General features: G+C 51.0%; 4 protein-coding genes across 4 annotated transcripts; 1 reads left to right on the top strand and 3 right to left on the bottom strand.

Annotated features, from left to right (window-relative positions):
- Positions 1 to 1,679: 1,679 nt before the first annotated feature.
- Positions 1,680 to 17,030, bottom strand: LOC114434284 (protein Niban-like). Its single transcript, XM_028403370.1, has 15 exons — positions 16,915 to 17,030; positions 8,553 to 8,683; positions 8,351 to 8,479; positions 8,159 to 8,273; positions 7,921 to 8,085; positions 7,451 to 7,566; positions 5,574 to 5,678; positions 5,338 to 5,500; positions 5,083 to 5,267; positions 4,862 to 5,008; positions 4,538 to 4,648; positions 4,217 to 4,324; positions 3,995 to 4,106; positions 3,681 to 3,916; positions 1,680 to 3,404 (listed from the first exon to the last, which is right to left on the bottom strand). Exons 1-15 carry the CDS (start codon positions 16,967 to 16,969, stop codon positions 2,484 to 2,486), a joined length of 2,799 nt encoding a protein of 932 aa, XP_028259171.1. The 5' UTR covers positions 16,970 to 17,030; the 3' UTR covers positions 1,680 to 2,483.
- A 357-nt stretch (positions 17,031 to 17,387) lies between these two features.
- On the bottom strand, positions 17,388 to 22,674 carry LOC114434386 (TRMT1-like protein). The gene is made up of 16 exons (XM_028403600.1): positions 22,348 to 22,674; positions 21,430 to 21,531; positions 21,288 to 21,350; positions 20,771 to 20,884; positions 20,593 to 20,657; positions 20,242 to 20,398; positions 20,045 to 20,165; positions 19,889 to 19,968; positions 19,297 to 19,549; positions 19,017 to 19,229; positions 18,733 to 18,923; positions 18,592 to 18,658; positions 18,343 to 18,506; positions 18,185 to 18,250; positions 17,846 to 17,972; positions 17,388 to 17,733 (listed from the first exon to the last, which is right to left on the bottom strand). Exons 1-16 carry the CDS (start codon positions 22,406 to 22,408, stop codon positions 17,541 to 17,543), a joined length of 2,037 nt encoding a protein of 678 aa, XP_028259401.1. The 5' UTR covers positions 22,409 to 22,674; the 3' UTR covers positions 17,388 to 17,540.
- A 471-nt stretch (positions 22,675 to 23,145) lies between these two features.
- On the top strand, positions 23,146 to 25,347 carry LOC114434387 (interferon-induced protein with tetratricopeptide repeats 1-like). Its single transcript, XM_028403601.1, has 3 exons — positions 23,146 to 23,314; positions 23,421 to 23,516; positions 23,720 to 25,347. Exons 2-3 carry the CDS (start codon positions 23,509 to 23,511, stop codon positions 25,038 to 25,040), a joined length of 1,329 nt encoding a protein of 442 aa, XP_028259402.1. The 5' UTR covers positions 23,146 to 23,314; positions 23,421 to 23,508; the 3' UTR covers positions 25,041 to 25,347.
- On the bottom strand, positions 25,343 to 27,930 carry LOC114434388 (pre-mRNA-splicing factor 38A). The gene is made up of 10 exons (XM_028403602.1): positions 27,700 to 27,930; positions 26,958 to 27,117; positions 26,710 to 26,831; positions 26,548 to 26,633; positions 26,360 to 26,470; positions 26,120 to 26,226; positions 26,011 to 26,037; positions 25,821 to 25,912; positions 25,691 to 25,739; positions 25,343 to 25,602 (listed from the first exon to the last, which is right to left on the bottom strand). The coding sequence occupies exons 1-10, from the start codon at positions 27,827 to 27,829 to the stop codon at positions 25,557 to 25,559; spliced, it is 930 nt and encodes a 309-aa protein (XP_028259403.1). The 5' UTR covers positions 27,830 to 27,930; the 3' UTR covers positions 25,343 to 25,556.
- Positions 27,931 to 27,976: the final 46 nt, after the last annotated feature.

The following is a 27,976-nucleotide window of genomic DNA, read 5'->3' on the forward strand; positions in this document are numbered from 1 at the left end:
ACACACACCTTACTGTCCCATACACACACACACACACACACACACACCTCACTGTCCCATACACACACACACACACACACCTCACTGTCCCATACACACACACACACACACACCTCACTGTCCCACACACACACACCCCTCACTGTCCCATATACACACACACACACACACACACCTCACTGTCCCACACACACACACACACCTCACTGTCCCATATACACACACACACACACACACACCTTACTGTCCCATACACACACACACACACACACCTCACTGTCCCATACACACCCACACACACACACACCTCACTGTCCCATACACACACACACACACACACCTCACTGTCCCACACACACACACCTCACTGTCCCACACACACACACACCCCTCACTGTCCCACACACACACGCACACACCTCACTGTCCCACACACACACGCACACACCTCACTGTCCCATACACACACACACACACACACACCTCACTGTCCCATACACACACACACACACACCTCACTGTCCCATACACACACACACCTCACTGTCACACACACACCTCACTGCCCCACACACACACACACACACACCTCACTGTCCCACACACACACACCCCTCACTGCCCCACACACACACACACACACCTCACTGTCCCACACACACACACACACACCTCACTGTCCCATACACACACACACCTCACTGTCCCATACACACACCTCACTGTCACACACACACCTCACTGCCCCACACACACACACACACACACTGCAGTCTGTGATGTCTGCGTTCCTCTCGGTGGTTCCTGTCTGCACACACTCACCCCCTCAGTGTAAAGTCAGCTGACTGTAAAGTTAACATCTGTCTGTAACGGGGAACAAGGAGCAGGAAACATTTCAGACTTGATCATTAACCCTGCAGCACTCTGCTCACACACTGAGGTCAGTCACATAGTTTGGTAAATATGTTTTAATGTAGTGTAACGTTCTCCTGCACTGATGTAAGTTATGAACACTGAACTGTCTTTATTTATATAGTTTGACACAACCGAATGTTTGTTTGATTTTTTGAACGTCGGCCTGATCTGATGATGATTGTAGCCAAAAGTAACAACATCAAGTACAAACACACCCCAGAGCAGGTCAGGGGGAGCCCCGCGGGGGGGCTGTGGTCTTTTCGTCCCTTCCACATTTCTCAGGACTCCCTTTACTTTACTAGGAAATAATCTGCAGACCTCAGTTCAGACATCCCAACAAAACCTTGGGTGACATTTTGTGTGTCTGTGGGATCAAATAACACAATCATGATCCCACACATGCAGGAAGTGAACACACCTGGGCGAGTAGACGAAGCATGGACCAACTTCTTCTCAGCTCTGTCTGAAAAGTTCCCCTTAATTAGCAGCAGATCCGAGCTCTGTCACAGTCTGTGTGGATCTGAACCATTTGTCTTTATTTAACTGAATGTAATTTAAGGAGAAATGTTAACTGCCTTTTTATTGTCTTATCTTGAAAATGTGTTTTTATTCTTGATGTGCCTGAAGCGCCGCTGACATGTCAAACACGATGTATCGAGTCCTTGGAGGGAATATTGTATTTAATGTGTCGCAGATGTGGGATCACTCGGCGCACTGTGATCGATTCAGAGCGGATGTGGAAATAAATAATCAAACCACTGTGCTGCGTTTGTTTCACTGCCATATAAAGTCATTTATTATTATTATTTTCACACACAGACTGTTTATGGACGTGTATTTTATCGTACATATGTTGCACACTGTTTCCATTAACGTGTCTGAGAGCTGCTGTGCAGGGCCACAGGTGGAGATGATGCAGGTGTTCAGACAGCGTCTCTATGGCGACCAGACGATGGAGACGCTCCTTCATGACATCCATGACACGGAGGACACATGCAGGTGAAGTATCGCTGTAAAGGCACTGAGCTACACCTCCTTCAGGAGGAAAGTCTGAACCTTCAAACTGGATCTAGGAACGATGTTAAAATGGATTCATTTGGTGAAAGGGGCGTGTCTGTGGATGGTCAGCTGGACGTTTCATCAGCGGTGGACACGGTTAGCCTAGCTTAGCATAAAGGCAGGAAATAGCCTTGTTTACTGTTGAGCTGCACTTAAGCTCACTAACCTGTTGTGTGTCTGACGGCTGATTTCTGAGTATTTATTCATCATGACTATTAATTATTAGGCTTCTGCATGCTAAGCTAGGCTAATTTCCCCCCTTCTCCCACATGAAAACTGAATGAACTCTTCTACAAATGATTCATACTCAAAGCTTACATTTCTCCAGTAATAAAATATTTCTAAATCTTAAACTTCTTTAAACAATTTCATGCAAAAATAATGGTGTCTCTACAGTCACAGCGTGGAGCGGACATGTCGGTGTGTATAAATAGTTTCATGCATATGTGTTTTTGTCAGAAATGGAAGCTTCTGGTAACGACCCGGCCGTGTCCTGTGACGCTGCTCCTTCACTCCTCTGTGGGGACTCCACTGGGGTAACGCTGCACCAGCTCCTCCACCTCGATCACCTCCACCACCAGGTCACGGATCTCCTTGATGCAGTCTGGCGGCCTGGTGTCGGGGCTGGAAGCAGACAGAGACACCGCGCTGTCCTCCGCTGGTGTCTCCGCACTCACACTGGCCCCAGCCTCCACGTCTGATCCCACGCCAACGTGGCTGCTGGCGTCCTGGGCTGGAGGGGACGGCTCCTTGCTCATGGCTCTCTCCTCGGCAGGATCATCGGAGCTCACAGGTGACTTGCTGACGTTTCCCTCATCCTCCAGAACATCAGAGGTTGTTGAGACTTCATCTGTGGACTCCAGGTCTGAGGGGTCTGACTCGCTCCCCACCGACACGTCCAGAGAGTTTGGGTCTGAGACTGTGACTGGCTCTGCTTCTGCTTCTTCTTTTAGCTCTGCAGGTGCATCACCACCAGAGGGCACTGCTGACTGAACTTCCTCTTCAGTGCTGTCTGCAGTCTGCTGGGGTCCAGGTCCCTCTGGAGGGTTTTTAGGACCTTCTGTCCGAGTGTTTGTGGTCTCAGCAGCAGCAGCAGGAGGTTCTGACACACAGGTCTCTCCTGGGGTTTGTGTCTCAGGCTCAGCCTCTTCTGATTGGACGGACGTCACTTCCTCCTGGATCACAGTCTCTGGAGCTGCTGCTGCATCCTGCGTCTCACTCGGGGCGGGTTTGTCTTCTGAAGTCGGGGTTTCAGGTGTACCAGTGCTGCCTTCTTCTTCCTTCACAGTTTGGGAAACATCTTCATCTTTGGGTAGAAGTGGCTCCGCCTCCTGACGGGCAGCATCACTGGGGGCGGCCTCTTTTACTTCAGCCTTTCCCAGAGGCGTCTCCATCTCAGTGGACTGCTGCTGCTCCGCACTCTGCTGCACCTTCTCGATCTTCTTCGCTTCCTCCTCGCTAGTCTTCACTTCCTCCTGGCTCTTCTTCGCTTCCTCCTGGCTCTTCTTCTTCGCTTCCTCCTGGCTCTTCTTCTTCGCTTCCTCCTGGCTCTTCTTCGCTTCCTCCTGGCTCTTCTTCACTTCCTCCTGGCTCTTCTTCGCTTCCTCCTGGCTCTTCTTCACTTCCTCCTGGCTCTTCTTCGCTTCCTCCTGGCTCTTCTTCGCTTCTTCCTCGCTCTTCCTGACTTCCTCCTGGCTCTTCTTCACTTCCTCCTCGCTCTGCTGCACTTCCTCCTCCTCCTGTTTCTGAGGGCTGGACAACAGGCCATTCAATGCTAGAGGAGACGGTTGCTGCGGGCCAGGCGAGGTTTTAGCTGGAGAGGAAGGACTACTGGGGGTGGAGGCAGACGGTGAGCAGAGGCTGGACCGGCTGGACTGACTGATCAGGTCCCTGCTGTCTGTGAACAGGTTGTGCTTCTTCAGGCTTGCCGCCTCCTTCACCACTGCAGGATGGAGAGAGAACAGAAGGCGTTAGTCCTCTCTGTGAGGGGACCACCTGTGAATCATGGAGGTTTTTGTACCTTTGGAGACCTCCTTGTCCAGAATCTGCAGGAGGATGCTCTCATAAACGTTCTCCACATGGATGAAGTTGGAGTGGTCGGCGTCGATGGACTGTTCCAGACCCTGCAGCTCCTGGACACACACACAGAGAAGATGGTCAAGTCTTGCTGTCTGTCTGTGTGTCTGTGTGTGTGTGTGTGTAGTGTGTCTGTGTCTCTGTGTGTGAGAATGAAGGCCCTCACAGTGCTGCAGGTAGGAGCCAGGTTCTTTTTGATGAAGGGCAGAGTGATGGACACGAGGGCCTCCTGGAAGATCCTCTTCCTCACTGTGCTGCTGTCGTAGTCGTATTGCTGCAGGAAGACAAGAGGTCAAAGGTCAGTGTAGCTACCTGCAGACGTCAATTATAGAAACTCATGAACTGAAGCACAGAAAAATAATTCTCTTTAATCTGTCTGAATAACTGAGGTATTCTGCACACACACACTCTGACGTCTCTCTGCAGACAGGATGGACTGTGTGTGAGGAGGAGGATCAGGTGTTGTGATCAGAACTGTCAGACAGACCTTGAGCACCCTGTGTTTGGCCTTCTCGGTGGCAGAGCCGGCGCTGTCGGGGTTGTCCTGGACCGCTTTGTGCAGCAGCTGCTCGAAGGTGCAGGCTGCGTTCTCCATCAGCTGAAACCAGACCACATAAGACCAGGTAATATGGGAGCTGCAGAGACATCAGATTCAGTTCTACTCTACTCATGCTACCGATTCATATTTCATGCTGAGTGAAGGTTCACATTACAATCACAGTGAGTCATAACCAGCTGATGGATCCCTGAGTCAGGAAATCCCTCCGCCCACAGACAGTCTGCGGGAGGGGGAGTGAACAGAGAGGAGAACCTGCTGCAGGTCGATCTGCGCGCTGTGGATCACTCCGCTGATGTTGGAGAAGCTGAATCTCTCCTGCAGGCTCTGCAGTTTGTCCTGCAGCGAGCTGATCTTCTGGTAGCAGCTCAGCAGGTTGGGCCTCGCCATGTCGGCCAGAGCCTGACGGGCAGAGGAGGAGGGCGGGTTAGAAAGAGGCAGCAGGTGCTTCGTGTCCTCTGGCTGCTTGGACAAACCTGCATCGCCTCGTTCTCTAATCCCTGAAGGACATCCCGACACACTTGGTCCATCTGGCTTTCACTCAGCTGGCGGCCCTCCTGGAATCCAGAGCTGATCGGCTCCATCAGCTCATCCAGGACGGAGCCCAGGTACGGCTGGATGGACTCGGAGCACAGCCTCTCCGCCGGCTCCGACACTTTGGCTGTGGAGAGACACCCAGCGTCAGAAAACGTCCCCCCGACAGTGACAGTCTGACAGCAGGAGAGCCGTACCTCGGATTTTCCCCTCCAGCTGCTTCCTGGAGGTGAGGATCTGGTCCATGTCGGAGTGGATCAGGACCTCCTGCTGCCGCACTGATGTCAGGCATTCCTCCTTCAGCGCAGACAGTCCCACCAGCAGGTGCTCCTGGACCAGAATGTACGCTGCCTCCACCGCCTGAGTGCAGAGAGAGGCTTCCTGTTAAAAGTCTCACAGCTTCAGAATGAATTCAGGTTCCGGGGTTACTCACGGCGAACCAGACTCTCTTCCTCTCTGTCTTCTTGGCTTTGAGTCGAGGCAGCAGGTCTTTCCCCAGAGACGGCAGCAGCTGCTCCATCACCACGTTAGCCATCACCTGAACACACAGACAGTCAGTCCACAGCTGGAGCCCCATCTCCTCCAGGGGGCGCCACAGATCACTCTTAGATTTGCCCACACTGAGGAAGCTGTGCTCAGCTGGCCTGTTAACATGTCTGACCGCTCCCTCTGTGTTATTTTAAAGCAGCCGCCTGACCTGTGCTGTGCAGTGATGTCTCTGTGTCCTGTGCTGCCAGCTGTGATTTAAATACATTCAAACCGTGTGTCTTCCTGCCTGCTCACTGATCACATGCAGCGCTCTGCTTCCTCCAGGACACAGCGGCGGACCGCCTCTGCTCCACCAGCATCACTTTCTTTGACAGAGCTCGCAGCTTTCGTCCAAAACAAAAGGTTCAAACTCACAGACAGTGGAGTCATCATTTTTACCCCTCCAAAATAAAAGCACCAAAAAATACACAAGAGACACCTGATGGTAGAAACAGACAGAATTCTGAGCAGCAACCACACAGACTAACATCACTGTCCAGACTCCTCTGTTATAAATATACACGAAGGAATGAGAGGCTGACCTTCTTCCTGTTGTGTACAACATCTGGTCACTCCATCATTTCATCTTTTGTGTGTCATCATTAGCCAATAACCTAACTCCTGAGGACAGGAGTGTAAGCTCCCTGAAGGACCGACCGTTGGTCTGGACCTGCTTTGGACCTGGTTCTGATCACTGAGGAGCACAACTCTGAACAAATCCAGCGAAGAAACACGTCCCAGCAGCCATGCTGTCCCCGAGCAGAGGAACATACTGCTCATTGTTTCTGTAAGGATCACAACACACACACACACACACAGCTAAACAATCCACACACACACACAGCTAAACAATCCACACACACACAGCTAAACAATCCACACACACACACAGTTAAACAATCCACACACACACAGCTAAACAATCCACACACACAGCTAAACAATTCACACACACACAGCTAAACAATTCACACACACACAGCTAAACAATACACACACACACAGCTAAACAATACACACACACACACACACACACGTTCTGTCCAAATTAAGAGTGATTTATGATTTTCAGTGCTTATAAAACCCAGACAAACCGCTCCGTCTTGTTTCTTCATTTCATTCATTCCTTTCATGTCTCACTGCTGATGTGTGTGTTTCAGATGAGAGGAGCTCCTCCTCTGGTATGTGTTCTCACTGCACGTGTGCGAGCAGCAGGCCTGAAGAAAAAAAACAACAGGAAATGTCTGACCTGTGTGTCTGTGTGTGTGTGTGTGTGTGTGTGTGTGTGTGCGTGTGTGTGTGTGCGTGTGTGTGTGTGTCTGTGTGTGTCTGTGTGTGTCTGTCTGTGTCTGTGTGTGTGTCTGTGTGTGTGTGTCTGTGTCTGTGTGTGTGTCTGTCTGTGTGTGTGTCTGTGTGTGTGTGTCTGTGTGTGTGTGTGTGTGTGTCTGTGTGTGTGTGTGTGTCTGTGTGTGTGTTTCCTGCTGCGACTCAAACTTCCTCCAACTAATTCTGAATCAACACAATGCGGCCCGGTGGGGGGGCTCTGACAGCGCGGTGCGGCGGGCTCAGAGGGAAACGCAGCAGGAAGCCTCTGATTGGTCGGACAGGACGGGAAGAAGGGAGGTGATGAAGGAACAAACATGTGGGCTGCTCAGCTAATCATTCCACACACAGTGAGCTGTTCATTGATACCTGGTGCTTTTAGCCAGCGATCAGCTATCTGATAAACTTATTGATCACCAGCAGGAAGTGTTCACTGTTGACCCGATGATGTGGACGTACCCTGACATCGCTTCCTATCAGCATGTCCCAGGCTTCATATTTGCCTTTGTCCTGTCTGTAGAGCTGGACGGCTTTCAGGAAGGCCAGGACCTCACACGTCTTCTTCTTCAGGAAGTCTGACACACACACACACACAGACACACACAGAGCACAACAATTAGGCAGCTGGCAGGTTTCAGTGTGTGTGTGTTTCTGCTCCTCTGAGCTGGTGTGGCGAATCTGTTGCCATGGTGACAGCAGAAAGAGGTTCAACTGATGCTGCCGTGTGAGTATCAGACACCAGAGAGGGCCGTACAGATTATTTCTATCTCTGTGATTTATCTGTTGGCTGCAGCGGTCTGATCAGTCAGGCTCAGTCATACAGACTCGTGTGTGTGTGCCTCTAATCTGATTTAAATAGGATCCATTTATTGATCAAGTGTTCAGCTTGCTTAGTGGAACCATGCAGAGCGGTGTGAAGCTGTTCTCACCCTGGTTCTGGTGCCGGATGCAGTCCGTCAGGATGGACAGGAAGACAGCCTGCGTGGCCTGCTCTTTGAAGCAGAAGTACCAGTCCCTCCTGTACGGGAGACGCAGGTAGACCGGAAACTGTCCGGGCATCCCCGTCAGGGGCGGAGCAAAGTCCTCCTTCGCACCTGCAACAGAGAGCGTCAGGTGAGCCAGCGGAGCAGCTGGGGGCGCTCTAACCGCTGTCAGAGTTTGACTCACTGCTGTCATCGGGGAAACATTTGTCCACCATGGCCATGTAGGACTCCTCTGTGGTCAGAACGGTGCCCCCTGTTGGCAGCAGCTTGTGGCGCGGTGGGACCCCTTTAACAAAAGTCTGCAGAGGGAGACGCTGATCAGCGAGCTGCTCACTGAGCTGTGATTGGCTGAAGGCCGTCTGGCGCTCGCACTCACCTCCAGGCTGTCGTGACACTCCAGGCAGTAGTTGGCTCTCACCACCACGTACCTCTCCCTCCACTTCCTGGCGTCGTCAAAGTAAAGGACGCTGTCCTCATACAGCACCTTGCCCTCCTTCGGAACCGGCTGGTGAGCGAACACGATCAGTTAGAAAACCAGCTGATTGAAGCGTCATGAAGCAGCCTGTACGCTGACGTACCTTCTGTTTGAGCAGCTGAGTGATCTTCTGTTTGTTCGGTTCCAGTTCATCTTCCACCTGACAGAACCGAGCCACCGAGAACTGCTTCCTGTAGTATGGACTGAAGTCCCTCAGCTCCGCCTCGGCCTGGTCTGCACCAACACAGAGGAGACACAGAGCCTGTTAACAGTGACGCCTGTGGCTGCTGGGAGAACTGCAGTTAGTCAAGCTAGCTGGTAAACTTCATTAGCCACAGTAGTTCATAAATCATGTTAGCAAACTAGCTTCATATCCACTCAGATTGATATAATGATGTAAGCGAGCCAAGCTTAGCCAGCTAGCTTTAACCTGTCAAACTGGTGCTGTTTATATTTGTTAGCATTAGCTGATAACAGATTGGTGTTATCTGCTAATGTTAGCATACCAATACAGACAGTTGCTAAGCTAGCTGTAACGTAGCTGTAGTGTTTGTTTGACGTGGTAACATCAGCTGATGAAGACATTCTGCTTCAGTTTGGGGTCGGAACAGATGCAGGAGGTGAACTGTAGTCTGAATGAGTGGTGCTGAGAGGTTTGTCTGCATTAGCAGGCAAGCTAGCATCACTGTAAACCTGTCCAAGTCCCTTTAATAGAAAACAGTCCTCAGGCTGTTACAGACAATGGAAATACATTAAAGCCACAGTCTCTGATATGAACGATTTAAAGCAGCTTAGAGCTCTTATTGTGAAAGGACGGGTCTGAACCTCAGGCTCTGCCGTCGTCCCTGAATGCCTGGTGGTCAAATTACAGACCAACAAAAAGCAGGAGGCTGAAACATGAACCAGGAAGTGCACAACGGGTGAATTTTTGTGAAGTAAAGAAAAAAGAAAACAACAATCTGAGGGAGTCTGAAGCATTCTTCTGCCAGATCATAACATCAGTGTGGGAGCCCCACATTTCACTGGAAGCAGGTCACTGTTAGCGGCTCTGGACTGTCCAGTATTAAGATTACAAACATCCAGTCCAAGTCCCCCCAGCACCGCCGAGGCAGATCCCCTTCAGTCCCTGCTGTGGTTCGCTGGCAGCACTTTCACACCGTGACTCAGATTTCAGGCCAGACTCCTGATGTGCTGAGGAACAGCATCACAGAGAGGAGGAGGAGGAGGATCCACAGCCGTAAACACGCCACATCCATGAACTATCAGACACCGTTCTCAGGGCCATGATGCAGGAACATGCCCGAGTGTGTGGCCGCCTCTTAGTGCAGTGACGGTAATGCCCCTGTTACTATGTCAGCCTCTGTCACCGTGGAGAGGCAGGAGAAGGTGGAGCTCATCAGGCTCAGACAGCAGCAGGAGTCCTCCTAATGATCCATTCATCAAACATACCGAACACGTTCTCTTCAGAGCCTCCTGAAATGACCCCAGAGTGTTTTATTGTTGACTGATGAAGAGGAGGAGTATTAATTGTGTTCACCACATGCCGAGGGACAGAATGGAGGATTAGAGTCTTCACAGTTCCCATCAAGCTGCACTCTATGGTTCATCAGCATCAGCTGAGAGATATTCACTGTGCTCTCATGGGTATGTTGAGGATTAATGGCGGCTGTTGTTGTTGGACTGGAGGTCTGTTCTTCATCAGCAGCTGCAGTGTGAAGCTGTCGGCGTGGCTCTCAGGGGACCGCCTTGTTTTTTCCTCTGTCCTAAACAATGCCGCCTGTAAAGGTTGGAGCCGTGTGCGGCGCTTTCTCCCGCCGAGCGGTCGGTCAGACTGGATATCCTGCTGCTCGTTTCCATCTGCTGACCGCTGGAAGCCGGTCTGCAGGATCCATGTTTGTTTTCCTGCTGGAGGTGAAAGCTGTGAGGAGCCAGCAGCTGTTTGTTCATCTGAAACAACAACTGCACTGTTTGCTGTTTGTATGGACGTGTTCACATATTTTTAAATGCTGTGCTGAATGAATATATTAAGAGGAGCCAGTTAAATGCCACCTCTGCTTCCTTTAGGGGTCTACAGAGGACTAAGGGGTCCCGGGCCCAGCCCAGTGCTCACTGGAGGACTGATGGACCACATTAAGCTCCAGCAGTGAGCAGGTGAACTATATAAAAAATGACTCAGTTTAGGAGGCTGCCTCAAGTGGCCAGTTAAGGAACTGTTGAGGAACTTCTTGGTAGTTGAGGAACTTCTTGGTAGTTGAGGAACTTCTTGGTCGGTTGAGGAACTTCTTGGTCGGTTGAGGAACTTCTTGGCCAGTTGAGGAACTTCTTGGTCAGTTGAGGAACTGCAGTTTTTCTTGGTCAGTCCCAAGCGGCCTCCAGAACTGAGACATGAAGCCTAGTTGCAGTTCCTCTCACAGCCTCCAGGGGCTCCAGCAGTGAGTCAGTCCCCACAGACAAACTTTAATCATGTTAAATCTTAAAATGACACATATTTATGGGTGTGACCACCGCTGCTCCGCCTCGGCTCCGCCTCGGCTCCACCTCTCGTCTGTATTTGGTGACGCTGCCAACATGGAGACGGCTGGACTTCAGAAACAACAGGAGACCTCACTGAGGTTTTATGACGGCCCCCATCCTAAAACCTCCATCAGACCTGGACAGGCTGCAGATGATTCCCATTACATCACATGCAGCATGTCTCTGGGGACGCTGCAGCTGCCTCACAGACATGTGATGTGTCGAAGAAGAAGAAGAAGAGGCCCCTTATCATGACTCATCTGCAGACATGATGCTTTCACATGGACGTAAAGCAGTCTGCTCCCTGAAGAGTCTCAGTGAGACAACACCCAGTCATCACCACACACAGACACACACACACACACAGGGACAGTGCAGCAGGCTGGAGGTTAACCTGTTTCCAATAAAACCTCAGGAGGTCTCCTCCTCCTCCTCTGCAGTGCAGCAGGATCATCTGTCCCTCAGAATTCTGTCTAACACTACACTCAGGTCGAGGAGGAGGAGGAAGGTCTCTCCTTCATCTCCGATTGCTCAGAGATGATTTGAATGGCGGTTACTCTTTATGCAAACAGCAGCAGCCGTTTGTTTAATTTATTCTCTACTTTCATACATGCAAACGCAGAGGAGGAGGAGGAGGAGGAGGAGGAAGAGCAGGAGGAGGAGGAGGAGGAGGAGGAGGACGAAGAGGAGGAGGAGGAGCAGGAGAAATGCTCAAACTCCTCACAAATCTGAGGAGTTCATCTTCACTGTTTAATGTGCTGCCACCACTAACACCCTGTTCTGTGTGAGTCCAACAGGTTTTTGTTCAGTCGGAACCTGCTGCTGTGTTTATAGTCGCAGCTGATCCACAGGTTGACTGGCGTCCCTGTTTATCCACTACGAAGCCAAGATGGCGGCCATTCTGTCCACCTCTTTGTACAGCATGTGAGTACCCAGAGTGCACTGCGTGTCTGTGTGATGTCAGTGTGAACACACGTATGAACAGTGAGGTCTGTGGTTTGAGACGTGTCTCATAAAGAAACCACTGAATCATCAGTGTGATGAAGCACAGAATGAACCATGAAATACTCAGATTACTCACAGTCATCAGAGGCTCGGTGTGAGCCGCCAGCTCTCCCCCGACACACATTTAAAACAGACAGCATCATGTGTGCAAACAACACAAACAGTTTATTAAGCTGAAGCTCGTCTCTGATCGGTCCGTCTCTCTATCAGGTTTGTAGGAACGTGTGTGTTTTTAGCCTGAATCAATGTGAGCTGGAAGCACAGCTTCAGATGAACCTGGAGCTCCACAGTTTATTTTAGTCACTGTGAGTCCTCCCACCATCTGCACACTTCACATGCAGCGCTCTGATCATCTGGGTGTGAGTCTTGTTGCTCTTTGTGTGTCTCTGCGGTTGTTTGATGTGTCTCTGTTCTCTCCTCTGGCGCCTCCTCTAACGCTGTCACTTCAAACAAACGTCCCGTCCGTCGTCTCTGCACGTCTCAGAATTACCTGCAAGCACCCACTGCTGAACGCCTCGCTCCACCTTTGCCTGTATCTGAAAGAAGAGCCGCTGCCGGGCCTTCTTCGCCTGCCGCTGGGTGCTGGCAGACCATGTCAGGTGGTTAGTGATGGTGATTCCACAGAGCTTGAAGCTAGCTAGCTCGCCGGCAGAGGCCGGGATGTTCTCGTTCAGCCAGGTCTCCATGATGATAGCGGCGCAGTGGGCGTTGAATCCTGCTGCTCTGATTTCATTCATGTTGTCAGTGAGAGGTCTGGAATTGCCTAGAAAGAGAATCTGCGATGGTGGTTTGACTTGGTCCATGTTCAGTCTCAGTCTTAGGCCTGCAGGACATCACCTGGCATGACTCCACGAAGCTCGGAGTATCTCTGGTGGGAGTCTGGGGGTGAAGTCCTCGCTGTAACCCTTGTGTTGCTCACCAATTAAAAGTGGTCATATGTTATGTCTGTGTAACAACGTGACCCTAGGCGAGCACCGAGCCGTGGCTAGCAGCGCTAATGCCGCCATCTTGTCTGCAGGGAGACACTTTGCTCTGTTTGTCTGTGTGTTTTATGTCTTGTTTGTCAGCTGGTTAAAAAGTGACACCTGTGTGTTTAGGGTGTTACACAACAAGAACATGAAACCAGCCACACCCACGTGCTCATCCAGACACGCAACCTCAGGGAATCCTGCAGGTGTGCAAGAGTTTCACTTTTTACCTGATATGGAAGCATCCAGCGGGGACAGAGGGACGGCTGTGTGCTAGCAAACAGCCCGCGGCGTCCTTTCACTGACAGCAAGGTCGGTATGTGGACTACCAGTCCCACTGGACAGACCTGCTCCTCAGCATTAATAAAGTCAGAGAACAGCTGCCTGTAAACCAGAAGTCACTCTGGTTTCATCAGAGTCATAAAACCAGAGTGACGCCCGCGGGCCTCTGCAGGAGGAATCAGTCGAATCGATCGATGTCCAGGAACATCGGACACACAACAGGCTGGAAAACCAGGGGGCGCCACAGGTCAAACGGTGCCTGAGCCAGCAGCAGGCTGGAATGGGCGGGGCTTCAGCTGTCGCCATGTTGGCATTACTGGTGATTCCAAGCCACACACCCCTGGCATGGTCTGTGTCTCTATGGGAGACTGACCCACTTTTGGAGCTATTGGCCCCTAGAGGCTACTGGAGGAACTGCAGTTGTTTTGCCCTGGAGGTCACAGCGAACACAAAGGTTTCTATTTCAACACTGAAAGAGGAAATAAGTCACCTCCTGCTCCGACTGTAGGACTCAGACTTATCAGTCAGTTTATGTAAAGTGGAATTGTCCTTTAGGATGAGACGCCACCTGATGATGTGTGCCTGAGCACAACAGTGCATGTGTGCACACTAAAAGCTTTATGGATTCAGGTCTGCTGCCAGATTTATACCCGAGCCACATCCTGGACTGACTCAGCTCTGATTCATACATCAGGACTGTGTCCATACACACATCAGGTTTCAGAGGTCTGAACGCAGCCTGGGGGGGGCCTGAAACATGTGAGGAAACCCACCAACATGTCAGACCTGAAGCTGCTCTGAGGGACGGACTGAACTCCTCCAAGCTGAGGTCACACACAGGTCATGATGGATCATCTGCCTCATCCTTCATTTCTCTGATTCTCTTTAAAATGATGACGGTGACCCAGTTTGTTCTCCACATGTCTCACCAGTGAGGACGAGGAGACGCTCAGCAGGGTTGAACATCTGTAACATCTGCTCCGCATTACTCAGCTGTTTCCTTCAGACCATTACTCATCAGGAGCTCTCGCTGACTCGTCTTCACGGAGGACCGTGGTCCTTCCTTCACGTGACCTTTCAGGTATTTACACTTTATTTTTACCCTCGTGCTCCGTGTGACTGTGTGAGTCGTGGTGAGTTTTACGGACATCCCTGAACGCAGCACGGCTGGAACAGTTGGAGATTCTGGCTTAGCTGTTTTTTTGCTGCCATTCTTCACGCTGTGTCACTGCCTCCAGCTGCCATTACACCATCCCTCAGACATCCAGAGCCTGAAACTGTGAGAGTCTCCACAAAGAGAGGAAGCGGCTGCTGGAACACACCTGCTGTTCACTGAGGCCGAGCTTCTACAGCGAGCTACACCAGACTACACCGAGCTACACCAGACTACACCGAGCTACACCAGACTACACCGAGCTACACCGAGCTACTACACCGAGCGACACCAGACTACACCGAGCTACTACACCGAGCTACACCAGACTACACCGAGCTACACCGAGCTACTACACCGAGCTACTACACCGAGCTACACCAGACTACACCGAGCTACTACACCGAGCTACACCAGACTACACCGAGCTACACCGAGCTACACCAGACTACACCGAGCTACACCAGACTACACCGAGCTACACCGAGCTACACCGAGCTACACCAGACTACACCGAGCGACACCAGACTACACCGAGCGACACCAGACTACACCGAGCTACTACACCGAGCTACACCAGACTACACCAGACTACACCGAGCTACACCAGACTACACCGAGCTACACCAGACTACACCGAGCTACACCAGACTACACCGAGCGACACCAGACTACGCCGAGCTACTACACCGAGCTACACCAGACTACACCGAGCTACTACACCGAGCTACACCAGACTACACCAGACTACACCGAGCTACACCGAGCTACACCAGACTACACCGAGCTACACCAGACTACACCGAGCTACACCAGACTACACCGAACTACACCAGACTACACCGAGCTACTACACCGAGCTACACCAGACTACACCGAGCTATACCAGACTACACCGAGCTACACCAGACTACACCGAGCTACACCAAGCTACACCCTGCCTCACTGCACAGACCCACAACAAGCTCATGACTGCGCCCGAGCAGAAACGATGGCAGCACTAATGTTACGTTCATACGAATAATAACATCAGCGGTACAAAATAGTTCCTGATCAGAGAGCTGATGAAAATCTGACTTTATAAGCTCAGTTACAGATCGTTGAAGTATTGGAAATAAAAGTGGATGAATGATACATTCTTCTGTCAGTCTGACCCAAACCAAAGGGAGCGGTCGTCCTCCATCAGCTCATGAATCACACAGAATGCTCTCCGTCCAAGCCTGGAAACTACCAGCAAGCACTCGCAGCCTCCGCCCTGCACACACACACACACACACACACAGTGTCTTCACCCTGTACATACACACTGTCACTGCATCCACAAACAGGCTGCCAGGAAAATCTGACAGAGTTAACCACACAGACGGGTCCCAAAGTCTGCAGGCCGCCGAGCCGCAGCGAGCCGCAGGAGGTGAAAACCACGTCAGACCCCGGTGAACATCAACACAACAGAAAGAAGCACTTCAGCGGGCGCACGGCGGCAAAGGATCGACTGTTTCATCCTCCCACTGTGAGCATGAGGCTGCCCCGTAACCACGGCAACAGCTGCAGCCATGCCACAGGTGTCAGCTTGAAGGACAGAGCTTCCATCACTTTTTTTATTCTGTTTGTTTACATGCCCCCCCCCTTTTGTGTGACCCTGGTGCTGTAACTTAACACACACAGAGTCAGAGAGCCCATCCACAGACCTCTGTCTGCAGCTGCTGGGATGTTTTTGAGGTTTTTCTTCACCTGCTTCGTTCTGGGCGGTCACAGAGGGACCTGCAGGGCGAGGCTCTGCAGCCGCCGCTCTTCAACTTACTAAGTTGTGAATACTTTAAAGAGCAAAGGAGGGAGTGATGTGAATTCTATAAATTACAGTCACATGTTCAGAGTGTGAAGAATCGTGGGAAATTATAAAGTCAGGAAAGCAAAAACAATCCAGGACATGTTTTGGAAGGAAAAGCTGAAAAACTTAGGAGGAAAAAACTTTCTTGATAAATTCTGAATGTATGAGTGAAACGCCACATATGACGTCATAACAGCAGACTCTGAGACATGATGCCCACCTGAGGGGGCGGGGCTTCAGCTCTCTAGGAAAGTGGAACACACACACACACACACACACACCTGTGCACCAGGTGAACCACAGATCCAAACATCATTTGTGTGTGGACACCTGTCCTCTATCTCTCACACACACACACACACACAGTCCAAACGCACCCACACCCACGGACACAGAGACATGACACAGAGATGTCCCCTCCACACTCTCACGTCCCCTGCCTGGACTGGAATGCTGCCGCCCGCAGGCGTCCAGGTGGAGCACGAACCGGCCGGACAGGTCCCTGCTGCCCGGCACAGATTCACGCTCACCCGCCGCTGTAGTTTCCGCGAGAAGTCCCCACGGGGACACAGACACGCGCACTTTAAGACCGAAACACACTGAACCAGCGACACACACACACACACACACAGCGAGCTGGAAGTTTGCGCTGAAAACACACGCAGACACGAGCCTCCGTGTCCGGTGACACGCAGCGCGCGCTCGCGTCCCTCACCTCTGATGTAGTTTGACCTGGTTTCATCCAGCAGGCTGGACGCGGACACCCCCATGCTGCTGCAGCCGCGACACGATCCACAGGTGGCTTCAGTCCTGCAGGTACCCACCCCGTCATCGATCTGCGGAGGAAGAGGAGGGGGAAGAGGAGGGGGCGCTCCTGCTGCTCCTCCTCCTCCTCCTCCTCCTCTTCCTCCTCCTCCTCTGAGCGTCACTCCGCTCACTTTTCATCCCCAGAGGCGCCTGATGAGCAGCCTGCAGTATAATTATGATATGATGACGTGTCTCACCTCTTGTTGCAGCCTTTGTCCTGTCCTGTCTTTGTGTCTTTGTCTGTCCTGTCTTTGTGTCTTTGTCTGTCCTGTCTTCGTGTCTTTGTGGAACTCTTTGTGTCTTCTGCTTGTTTGTTAATGTGTTTGTGTTGCTGGTGGTTTTGTGTGACTGTTTTTTTTATGCAGACTTTAACACACAAAGTAAAGTAAAAACTTTATTTGTTCAGTTTTATTGACAAAGAGGTTCACAGAGAAATAAATAGACAGCAGATGAACTGGGCTCAGGGTGCTGCCGACTTCGAAACAGGAATCAGAGCTGAGGCCTCGGCGTCGCTCCGCCCGGCGTCGGTTTGCGTCACGCCGTCTGCTCCATGCTCACGCTCGGTGTCTGCGTGGCGCCGGCCTGGGTGTAGGTGGGGACGCTGTACTTGGTGAGGATGGACTTAAACTGTGACAGCGTGGCGTCGGTTCGAACCCCCGTCGGGTCAAAGTGAGTCCGGCTCACCCTGAAGCCGGCCTCCGTCAGGTACTGCAGGAACTTGTTCAACCTGTGAGGAGAAAGATCAACACCACCACGTTACAGCCGACGCTCCGCCTTCTGATGTGTCACCACGGCTACACCTGAAACGTCTGCCTGCCTGGAGGTCAGAGGTCACTCACTTGGGCATGTTCATGCCTCGGATGCTGTGGCGGTGGATGCTGTAGTAGAAAGGCGGATGTTCCAGAGGTGCATCAGACTTCAGCTTCTTCACTACGTTCCCCGACTCGTCTCCGGTCTTCCTCTTCCCTGCGGGAAAACTCGGAGTTACACCTGGACAAGAGACGCCCACGAACAAAGAAGACATCCAAACCGATGGATGCCATGATGAGCAGAGCTGGGCTGCACCGCCCTCTGGAGGACACACGGTGAACTCACAGTGCAACACAAACTGACAGCTTTATGACTCATTATTGTATGGTGTGTGTGTGTGTGTCACAGGAACAGCAGGATGGACTCACCGCTCGGGTCCACAGCTCCGGTCTCGTCTCCGCTCTGTAAGGTCTTGATGACGACGCCGCACTCCACTGCAGAGCGAACAGAGGACTCAGTGAACACACACTGCCTCCTTCAGACATCACACACCTTACAGGTGAGCAGGAGTGTGTGTGTGTGTTACCCTGGTTGGTGAGAGCCGACGGGCCGTGGACTAAAGACTTGAGCGTGGTGCACTCAGACTCGCAGATCAGAGTTTTGACGAGCGGCTGGATGTCGTCCATGTTGTGCTGCACCGCCGCAGACAGCATCCTCCTCAGGAAGCCTGTGTTAAAGAGCGGGCCACACCTACACACACACACACACAGGTTTACTGCGCCTGTAACTCTAACCTTAGACCATGTCCATGCCTGAGTGTGTGTGTGAGACTGACCACAGCGGTCCCAGCTGCACTGTGGTCTTCCCGGGCAGACTTCCATGACAGTTACAGGGCAGCGTGTCTGCAGGGAACAGACCGTTCATTCTGCAGTTAGGACATCACCTGTACACTCTGTGTGTGTGTGCAGCGACTCACCGTCCACCATGTTCCCCAGTTTGAGGAAGACTCTCTCCTCACACCACTGACAGTGGACCAGCTTCCGTAGTTTCTTGGCCGACTCATCGGCCTGCGTCGGACCTCTGAGGACTCTCACCACCACCAGCACAAAGTGCTCCAACGCCACCGCCAGCAGCACCTCGATGCCTTTGTTACAGCGCGCCGCCGCCCTGCAGACGAAGAAGTCACAGTTATACCGTTTCACTGTTTTCCCTCCTGTCACATGGTCAGTCTGTGTGTTCTCGGGGGCACCTCAGGCTTACCTCGCCACAGAGGCCACCACCATGCGTGCAGCCAGCTCCTTGTAGTACTCGGTGCGTACGATCTGGCAGCCGTAGTGACGCAGGGTGACGTTAGGCGACTTGGCGTACAGGGAGCCCGTGTCTGTGGACGTCACGGAGATGATGCCCAGGTTACGGACGTTTCTGAAGGCAGCGTCCAGGTAGTTCACGGCCGTGCCGAATGGATCCAGGTGTCTGGAACAGAGACAGCAAAGATGGAGGACTCCTCACAGACGTCTGTATCATCTGAAAAAACACTTACATGTAGTCAAAAGGCCGCAGGTGCATGATGACGTTGGCGTCCATCTTGGCCACCTCCACCGTAGCAATGGGCGCTGCCTTGACGTCATTGCCGGCCCCGTCGGGCCCCCGGGGACCTCGTGGGCCTCCGTCCACCCGGATGTGGTTGAGCTCACAGTTCTCTTTGATCATTTTGATGCACGTGTCACTGATGTCCGTTATGGTGACTTTGACGGCGTTCCGAAGGTGTCTCGCCCACTGCAGGCCCATGATGCCTGAGAACACGAGACGGAGCTTTAGTGACGACTCCATGTGACGATCACATGTAACCTTTTCTGTTAGTATTGTAGCTGACAAACACGTCTACATAGTGAAGATGAGAGGATGTGAGTCCTAGTAGCTCATGTAAATGTAATTTACTTAAACCAATATTAGAAAAGTCAAAAATATTAAATTTCCTTTTACCAAAATAGGAAAATATCTACTGTTATATTTTTTAGTTTCTCTGAAGTGACCTGTGTTCCAGGTGAAAGCAGCTCTGACTGGACCCAGACACTGAAGCGGTTTCAGTGAGTCTCTGTGGTCTCTGTGTATTTCTGTTTTCTGACTCTCACCTGTGGCTCCGAAAGCATCCAGACACTCGAGCGGGTTTCTCTCCTCGGCCAGAACGGCCAGCGAGCAGAACACCAGCTGCCTGAAACACAAGCACGCTGTGTTTTAGCGGGTTTTTATGATGGGGCTCGTGTTTTTACACTCTGTGAGTTCTCCACCTGTTGGTCTTCATCTTGCGGTTGAAGTAGGTGTCGCTCTTCTGCGGCGTGCTGTAGTTGGGGAGGAGCTGGACGTTCGTTCCCAGTTCTTTCATGATCTCGTAGGCCTGACCCAGCGGAGCTGCAGACACGTGACACCACACTCAGTCATCAGCTCAACGTCATTCAGAACAGAGGGAAAACCTCCGCATCCTCACCCGGCTCCTCAAACGGCACGTCGGCGCTCCCGGAGTAGCTGGCCTCCGTCTCTCCTTTGTTGACGTGGCGTTTCAGGTGGCTGATCATGTCCGTCTTTCGGGCGATGGTGACAGAACACACCACGCAGTGATAGTGAGCCACGTGCCGGCCCGACACCTGGAGCAGGAAGAGAAAGTGCTGACTGTCCATCTGAGCTTCACATCGCCATAACAACAGAGGGAGCACAGGCAGCATCCCTCAGTACACAACCTTAACTAATAACGCATATGCACGTGTGTGTGTGTGTGTGTGTGTGTGTGTGTGTGTGTGTGTGTGTGTGTGTGTGTGTGTGTGTGTGTAAGTAATGTCACCTGATCTCCGCTGAGGCTGGGCTTCAGGTTTCTGCAGGGCAGGTGACAGATGCACATCCTCTGGCCTGTTAAAAGGAAGCAAAGGGTTAAATCCATTCTCACCATCATCAGTGTGCAGACTGAAGTCTGTCTGGGACAAACATCATGGCGGCTGGTGGAGGGACGGAGGGTCTCCTACCTTCAAACTCCACGTAGACCTTCCAGTGCAGGTTCTGCAGGTGTCGGCGGAGCTTGTGGCTGTAGCAGGCTTTAAACTTCTCCTCGGGACACAGAGGGCACGACTTGCGCCCCGCTGGAGGAAAACATTCATTCGTCTGAGAGTCCCGAGACAAATATTTGCTCAAACAATGACTGTTCATATTGTTCTCAGCACAGACCCTCATCCTACACTGAGGGCTGCAGCCTGACCCAGCTGTCAACAGGCGAGGGGCGGGGCCAGGCCGGCAGTCACAGGGCCACACAGAGACAGTCCTTACCTACAGGCAGCAGTTAAGGAGGCTTTAGACATGAACAGCCTGAAACAGTGAGTGGACTGTTTTCTAAAAAAGGACCGGGGGGGGGGGGGCTGTCTCCCAGTGTCCCTGTGGTAGACCGGATGTGATGCTGGTGCTCTGAACGTGCTGCTTCAGTGCTGCCAGCCTTCTTGTTAAGCTTGCTGGGATAACACTGACAGCACTGTGAGGAGCTGGACTCACCACCGTTGAGGTCGACCAGCGCCTCCAGGCCCTCCAGGTTCATCTGGATGGAGATGTGTCTCTCTGTAGAAAAGGAGGAGACGTGTTATTCTGTCTGGCTCTGGTGTTACAGAGGACACACACACATCAGCAGCATGAATACCAGATGTTGTGATTGGAGGTTTGATGTCATCGTCTGCTGCAGCCTCACTCGTCTGCTCTGCAGGCCGCTCTGCAGCCGAAGACGCATCCCCCCCATCACCACCTGAGAGGACAGAGCGGACAGGACTCATTACAGGCGCCTCTTTAGATACTCAGGGACTGGATGTTAATTAGATATTTATCATATTTTATACTTTCATTTTGTGAACAAAAAGAATTTAATTCTAAAAGGTGTCACCCCGGGCAACTCTATGCTATTTAATAAGCATAAAATATATTGATATTATATACTTTATCTGCACAAACATCCAATATGCGTCTGGCTTTACTGAATTTTGTGTATTTTATTTATTTATAAATATTGAAAGAAAACTATTGGTGGCGGAGGGTGGACTTGAACCGGTGACCTCCGTGTCTCTGGCCGGTGAGCAGCATCTGCTCTCGGCGTTTCAGAGCCTCGTCAGTCACTCACAGGTTTATGGATGTGTGCTCGGTGCGCGGTTCGGTTCTGACGGCTCGGTGGGTCAGACCCGTTAATAAACGGACAGTCTGAAGCGTCCGAACTAAGCGGCTCTGCGGTGCAGCTCCGTGATGAGACCGTGTCATCTGTGACTATGCGGCACAAAGCGCACTGATCCCCGACACAGCCTCCACGAGGAGACCCACAGCAGCACGGCCCGAGGCTGGCGGCCGCAGCGGGGCTCATGCTAGCTTCAGGCCCCTTTGTCGCTGTTGTTGTTGACTATTTAGGTCCTGTGGCGGAGCTCCGTGGTGAGGCCCTCGTTTAGTTTCGCAGTTACAAACTGGGATTCTCCGTGGTTTGAAGGAGCGGCGGTGAAAACACACGAAGAAGAATTTATTCTGCACTTTAAGGCAACAAAATGAGCGAGCAGACGACAAAGGCACAGAGTTTACTCACGTTTGATATCGACGTCCTCCTGATGAAGCTGAGCAGCGTCCGTCTCTTTGAGCTCCGCCATTACGAAACAGCCTCCTACCAGGAAGCGTCCTGCCGTACGTCCTTTACGTAAAGTGCGCCGAATTTTAGCGTAACGACTCGAGCGGAAGCGCACATCCAGCACGGAGGTCTCCGGGTCTCCGCATTCAGAGCTTCCCTCACAGCGGAGAACCTGCTGCTGTGCAGCATTCAGACAGACACGCAGAGTATGGACGTGTTTGGGATGTCTTTACAATGACAGAACTATCTGTGTGTGTGTGTGTGTCTGTGTGTCTGTCTGTGTGTGTGTGTGTGTGTGTGTGTGTGTGTCTGTGTGTCTGTGTGTGTGTGTCTTCAAAGATTCAAAGTGTTTATTGTCATGTGCACAGTATAGAAACTGGTTTCCTGTACAATGAAGGGTTAAGAAGTCAAAATAGAATAATTTTTAAAAAAGCCATTTCAAGAGCAAAAAGATGCAAATATGTAGAAAATATAAACTCTGGAAGTAAATGAAGCTGTAAACATATAAATGTGCATAAAACTCAGCAGGTGAACAGCTACATGTGCAGGGACTGAATATTAAGGTGCATAAAGAAATAAATAGATAAACAGTGTTACTGTTACTGCATGTAGACAGTCAGTGTGTGTGTGTGTGTGTGTGTGTGTTACATGTCAGTGTGTAAACAGTGTGTGTCTGTGTGCGGGGTACAGTCCATTGTTGCAGACTCCTGTCAGCTGTTTGCAGTCTGATGGCGGAGGGGGGGAAGAGTTCCTGAGTCTCCTGGTCCTCCTACTCCTGGTCCTCCTACTCCTGGTCCTCCTACTCCTGGTCCTCCTACTCCCGGTGATCTTCAGTCTCCACCGCCCTCTGCCGGTTCATGGCGGCGGAGCTGCCGGACCACACGGTGACGCAGCGGGTCAGGATGGACCCAACGACGCAGCTGTAGAAGTAAAACTTTCTGTCTAATGTATTGATAAGTGAGTTTCCTTATTTCCTGTTAATGGGACGGTGTGAGGAGCTTAAAAAGAACTCTGTCCCTTTAAATCTTTATCAGCTGTTCGCTTTCGGTTCCAAGGAAACGAAAGTCTGGGCGCGTTCATCAGAAACACAGAAGTTACAGAGACGTTCAGACCCACAGCTGGATGATGAGGTGAGTTAATCATTATCAATGATTCTGATAGATAGATAGATAGATAGATAGATAGATAGATAGATAGATAGATAGATAGATAGATAGATAGATAGATAGATATTATTTCCTCCCTCCGTCCTTGCTGCTTCATGTCTGTGATCATATCAGCACTCTTACCTGCTTCTTGTCCTTTTTAACACATATTGTCATATCTTACTCAGTGCCTCTCAGAGACAGTCCGCCCCGGAGTCCAAACTGGAGTCCCTGCAGTGCCACTTCACCTGGGATCTGGACCCCAGCAGGTCCAAACTCCTCCGTCTGAAGGACAAGCTGGAGGACATCGGCACAGAGCAGGGAAACATCTGGATGGGTCACATATACAACCTGCAGGGCTTCATCCAGTATCAGCTGGGCTGCATGGAGGAGGCCCGGCGTCTCCTCAGCAGGGCCACGGAGGCCGTCAACCAGCTGAGACATGCTGACAAAGGTCCCTGGCTGGTGGTGAACTATGGGAACCTGGCCTGGCTGCACCACCATCAGGGTGAAGAAGAAGAGAGTCAGGCCTACCTGTTGAAGGTCGACGCCCTGATGAAAGAGTACCCTCCCCCGTCTGAGGACGAGCTCCATGCAGAGGTCTACGCCGAAAAGGCCTGGACCCTGATGAAGTTTAGCAAAGACCAAAAGCTGCTGGCTGCAGACTACTTCCAGAGGGCCCTCAGGATGCAGCCGGACCGAGTGGAGTGGCAGACCAGCCGGGTCATAGCGTTAGTAAGCGCTAATAAACACAGTGAGACAGGTGTCAACCCTGACGTCCTGGAGCAGATGAAGATGGCCACAGAGCAGGACCCAGAGAACCTGTACCTCGCTGTTCACTACCTGGAGCAGCGTGCAAGGAAAGGCGAGTGGATCCAGGACGAAGCACGCGACTTGACCAGCAAGATTTTAGTGAATCCTGTCAGCAGCTACAGCGGCCTGAAAGCCTTACTGAGGCTGTACCGGCAGCACCTGTCTGTGGACGAGGCCATGGATGTGGCAGAGGAGGCCCTGAGGGACCACCCGGAGGAGCGCTACCTGACAAGGTGCACTGCTCTCTGTTACAAATGGAAGATCATCTTCTTCAGGGACGGTCGGCTGAAGCAGAGCGTGGTGGACCGAGCCGTCAGTCTCTACGAGGAGGTCATCTCTCTGTACCCCCATGCCTCACTGGTGAAGAAAATCGACCTCGCAAACATACACGCAAAGTCGAGTGGCGGCCTGGCTAAGGCGGAGGAGATGTACAAGGAGCTGCTGGAGAGCGATCTGGAACCTGCGGACAAACAGATGCTCTACAACTGCTACGCCAAGTACCTGCACTTCGACCGGCAACAGCATCGTCTGTCCTTACAGTACCACCAGAGGGCGGCAGACATCCCCGAGCAGTCCTTCTTCCGAGACAACAGCGTCCGCGTGCTGGAGAGGATTAAAGAGCGCAGAGGGAACCGAGGAGGCAGCCGAGGAGGCAGCCACAGAGGGAGCCACAGAGGGAGCCGGATGGACAGATGAGTGTAAGAGAGTAAATCTAAAGTGACAGTCACTGTGACCTTTGACCTCCAAAATGCATGTACGTAAACATGTTACCAAATACCATTCACATCCTTAAAAAGCATTACGATGACAAAACAGGTCAAAGGTCATCCATCCTTATATCTGCAGTGTATTATCCGTTTTATTCAACAATCTTTGTACCCAAACTGCACCCTCTGAAATCTGCTACTTCCTCACTCACTTGTTTTTCCGTGTAGCTCCTCCTTTCTGTTTTTGGTCAGAGGAGCTGACGTCATCTTTAACAATAAACTCACAACAGCTGTGATGGATCAGTCTTTATTTCCATCAGAAACACATTTCTCTGAGCTTCATCACAGAATGGAATCATCTGATTGTTGCCTCTCAGCAGGGTTTCAGAAAGAAGCCCAGAGAGCTTCATATCTACAGACACGTCCGGGGTCCAAACTCAGATTATTAAAAAAAACAAAACATTTTACAAAATTCTGTGGCGAGATGGTAAAAAAACATTTAGAATCACTCATTTCCTCTTCGACTCTTCTTGTGACTCTTCTTTGAACTCCTAAAATAAAACAAGGTCAGTGTAAATGAAACAGCCGAGACATGAAACAGCCACTGAGAGAACATGGCCGCCCTCCGACGGAACTCACCGCTCTGGAGACTTGGAGTGGCTGCGATGTCTGTGGCTCCTGTGGTGACCTGGTTCACAGAAATACAGTTTAAACCTCATCATCCTGTTGCTGCTGCTCATAGTTCAGAATCCGTGTCCCGTCTACCTACCGGGGGACTTGGAGCGGTGGCGCCTGTCTCTGGACCTGCTGCGATGCCGGCGGGGACTCTTGCTGCGATGGCGGTCTCTGCGAGGCGAGGGGCTGTTTACGTGCAACAAAACATATTCACTGTCCCACCGGGGCGAACAACAAGTACTTTAAATGTAGGATGATTAAATTTAATGTGAGAATAACCGTACCTTCGCCTCTTAGGAGATCTGCTCCGTCTGCAAAGGAAAGACAGGCACCGAATTTATACTTTGAATGTTTTTTCATCTTTGAATTTATTGATTGCAGGACAACACGAACCGCCTGGGTGAGCGGCTGCGTCTGTATCGTGGCGACGGGGAGCGGCGAGGTCTGTCGTTGTCACGGTAACCACGTCTGTGAGGCTCAGGAGTCTGAAGTCTCTCCGGCTGCAGGCAAAAAAAACAAAAATGAGCACATTAAGAAAAGGCTGCAGCTCAGCAGCCTGTGGAGGATCGTTCAGACATGTGAAGTGGTCTGGGTTCTTTTAGGCGTGTATGTGGCTGTACGGTGTTTCTTTACCTTCTCCTCTTCCTCATCTTCATCTTCACTGCTTTCCACTTCATCCAGGTCCTCCTCCAGAGCGCTGATCCGTGGGTCCAACATCTCAGCCTCCTCCAGCACTTGTCTCTTCTGTAAACACAGAAGCAAACATCAGCAGCGTCGCCATGTGGATGGGACCGCGTGTCCGAACCCGTCCCACTACACACCTGAAGTCGGGGCAGGATGACATCACACATGCGCTCTTCGTGAAGAAGCCCGTCGATGAACTCGTCAACATGCATCAACTCAAACTCTGAAATGAAAAAAGAGAAAGAACGTCACAACCGGTGACCAGTTCTCTGCGTCTAAACTCAGTTAACAGAACTCGCCTCCGTTTCTGTTCTGAGACTTGATCTTTCTGTAGTCGTTGTAGAGCGGCTCCAGGTATTTGTAGCAATCCACTGCAGTCCCAGTTAACCTCATGTACATCGCACCCAGTAACCGAACATATCTGATAAAACAGAGACAGCGCGGGTACAAACATTTAGAGGCTGTGGTGAAACATCTTATTTTAATAAATACACACAAAATATTCACATTAATCAGCAGAAGTGAAAACAAACACACAGGAACTCACTTAAAGTCTTCATTTTTTATGAACTCCACGATGATGTCCTTCTCAGGCTGAATCTGCAGCATCTTCAGCGTGAGGCAGAGGAAGGGAGTGGGCTTGATGTTCCCCCCATAAACGCCACCCACAAACTTGAGCTCCATGGCTTTGTCTACGACCAGCTCAGCTGCAGAAGACACGACAACACGTCAGTGCAAGTCCACACAAAGTACAAGACTGCACCGGAACTGACACACAAACATGATGTGTTCAAATATTCTCAGCCCTGTCCTAGGAATAACAATATAATACACAACATGACAATAACACAACACAGCACAATAACACACAGGACAACATTCTGTGATTTATGAATAACAAAAGAACCTCTGACGTCTTATTCTGATGGTTTCTAGGTCTTCAAAGCCAGATGTGTCTCACTCTGATAGAAACTGATTTTATCGGAGTTTTTAAGATTTTGATCGGACACAATAAATATTGTTATGCTGTGATCTTTGACACATATTTCAGAAATAAAGTAATTGGTAATTCACATATAACTATAATTTAAAACCAGACTAACAGAGGTTATAAACTTAGTTGACGTCTAACTTATTACTAAAAGTCACTAACATGCCATAAATGGTTTTGTTACCGGCATTAAATGCAATTGTCCAAATAAGTATGCGTAACTGGAAGTAAATAAACATTTGAAATGCTCTGAGCTAACATGTTAGCACGTTAGCTCACCGGCTAACGTGCTACTTACCGGTCAGACCGAAGCACTCCTCCTTCCAGTATTTAGACTCATAGATTCGAGTCCGGATTATTTTCTCCACCAGGTACTGTGGGTTGGTTCCGTGTATGCTGTTAGCATCCTTCACGGTTCTGTTTGCCATCACAAAAAACGAGTTATGTTACTAGCATGAACACAGCTAGCATCAGCCTACGAGTCCTCAGCGGAAACGACAAACACTTCCGGTTTAATGTTCCCCTCCGAAGCAGGAGGCGGCGCTGTGCAGCTCCATTAACAGAAGAAGAGAAAA

Source organism: Parambassis ranga, chromosome 4 (assembly GCF_900634625.1).
Source record: "Parambassis ranga chromosome 4, fParRan2.1, whole genome shotgun sequence".
Lineage (NCBI taxonomy): Eukaryota > Metazoa > Chordata > Actinopteri > Ambassidae > Parambassis > Parambassis ranga.

Bases quoted from the DNA above. Each gene is read 5' to 3' on its own strand.
- LOC114434386 (XM_028403600.1), bottom strand. From the start codon at position 22,408: ATGGCGGAGCTCAAAGAGACGGACGCTGCTCAGCTTCATCAGGAGGAC. The intron at 19,550-19,888 runs GTGAGAGTCAGA...TCGTGTTCTCAG, and splicing joins GGATGCTTTCGGAGCCACAG to GCATCATGGGCCTGCAGTGG. The intron at 18,251-18,342 runs GTAACACACACA...TTCGCTCTGCAG, and splicing joins GTCGGCTCTCACCAACCAGG to TGGAGTGCGGCGTCGTCATC.
- LOC114434388 (XM_028403602.1), bottom strand. From the start codon at position 27,829: ATGGCAAACAGAACCGTGAAGGATGCTAACAGCATACACGGAACCAAC. The intron at 26,471-26,547 runs GTGTGTAGTGGG...CTGTGTTTACAG, and splicing joins TCATCCTGCCCCGACTTCAG to AAGAGACAAGTGCTGGAGGA. The intron at 26,227-26,359 runs GTAAAGAAACAC...TTTTGCCTGCAG, and splicing joins AAGATGAGGAAGAGGAGAAG to CCGGAGAGACTTCAGACTCC.
- LOC114434284 (XM_028403370.1), bottom strand. From the start codon at position 16,969: ATGGGGGTGTCCGCGTCCAGCCTGCTGGATGAAACCAGGTCAAACTAC. The intron at 8,274-8,350 runs GTGAGTGCGAGC...CTCCCTCTGCAG, and splicing joins AGTGTCACGACAGCCTGGAG to ACTTTTGTTAAAGGGGTCCC. The intron at 5,679-7,450 runs GTACGTCCACAT...CTGTGTGTTCAG, and splicing joins TGATAGGAAGCGATGTCAGG to GTGATGGCTAACGTGGTGAT.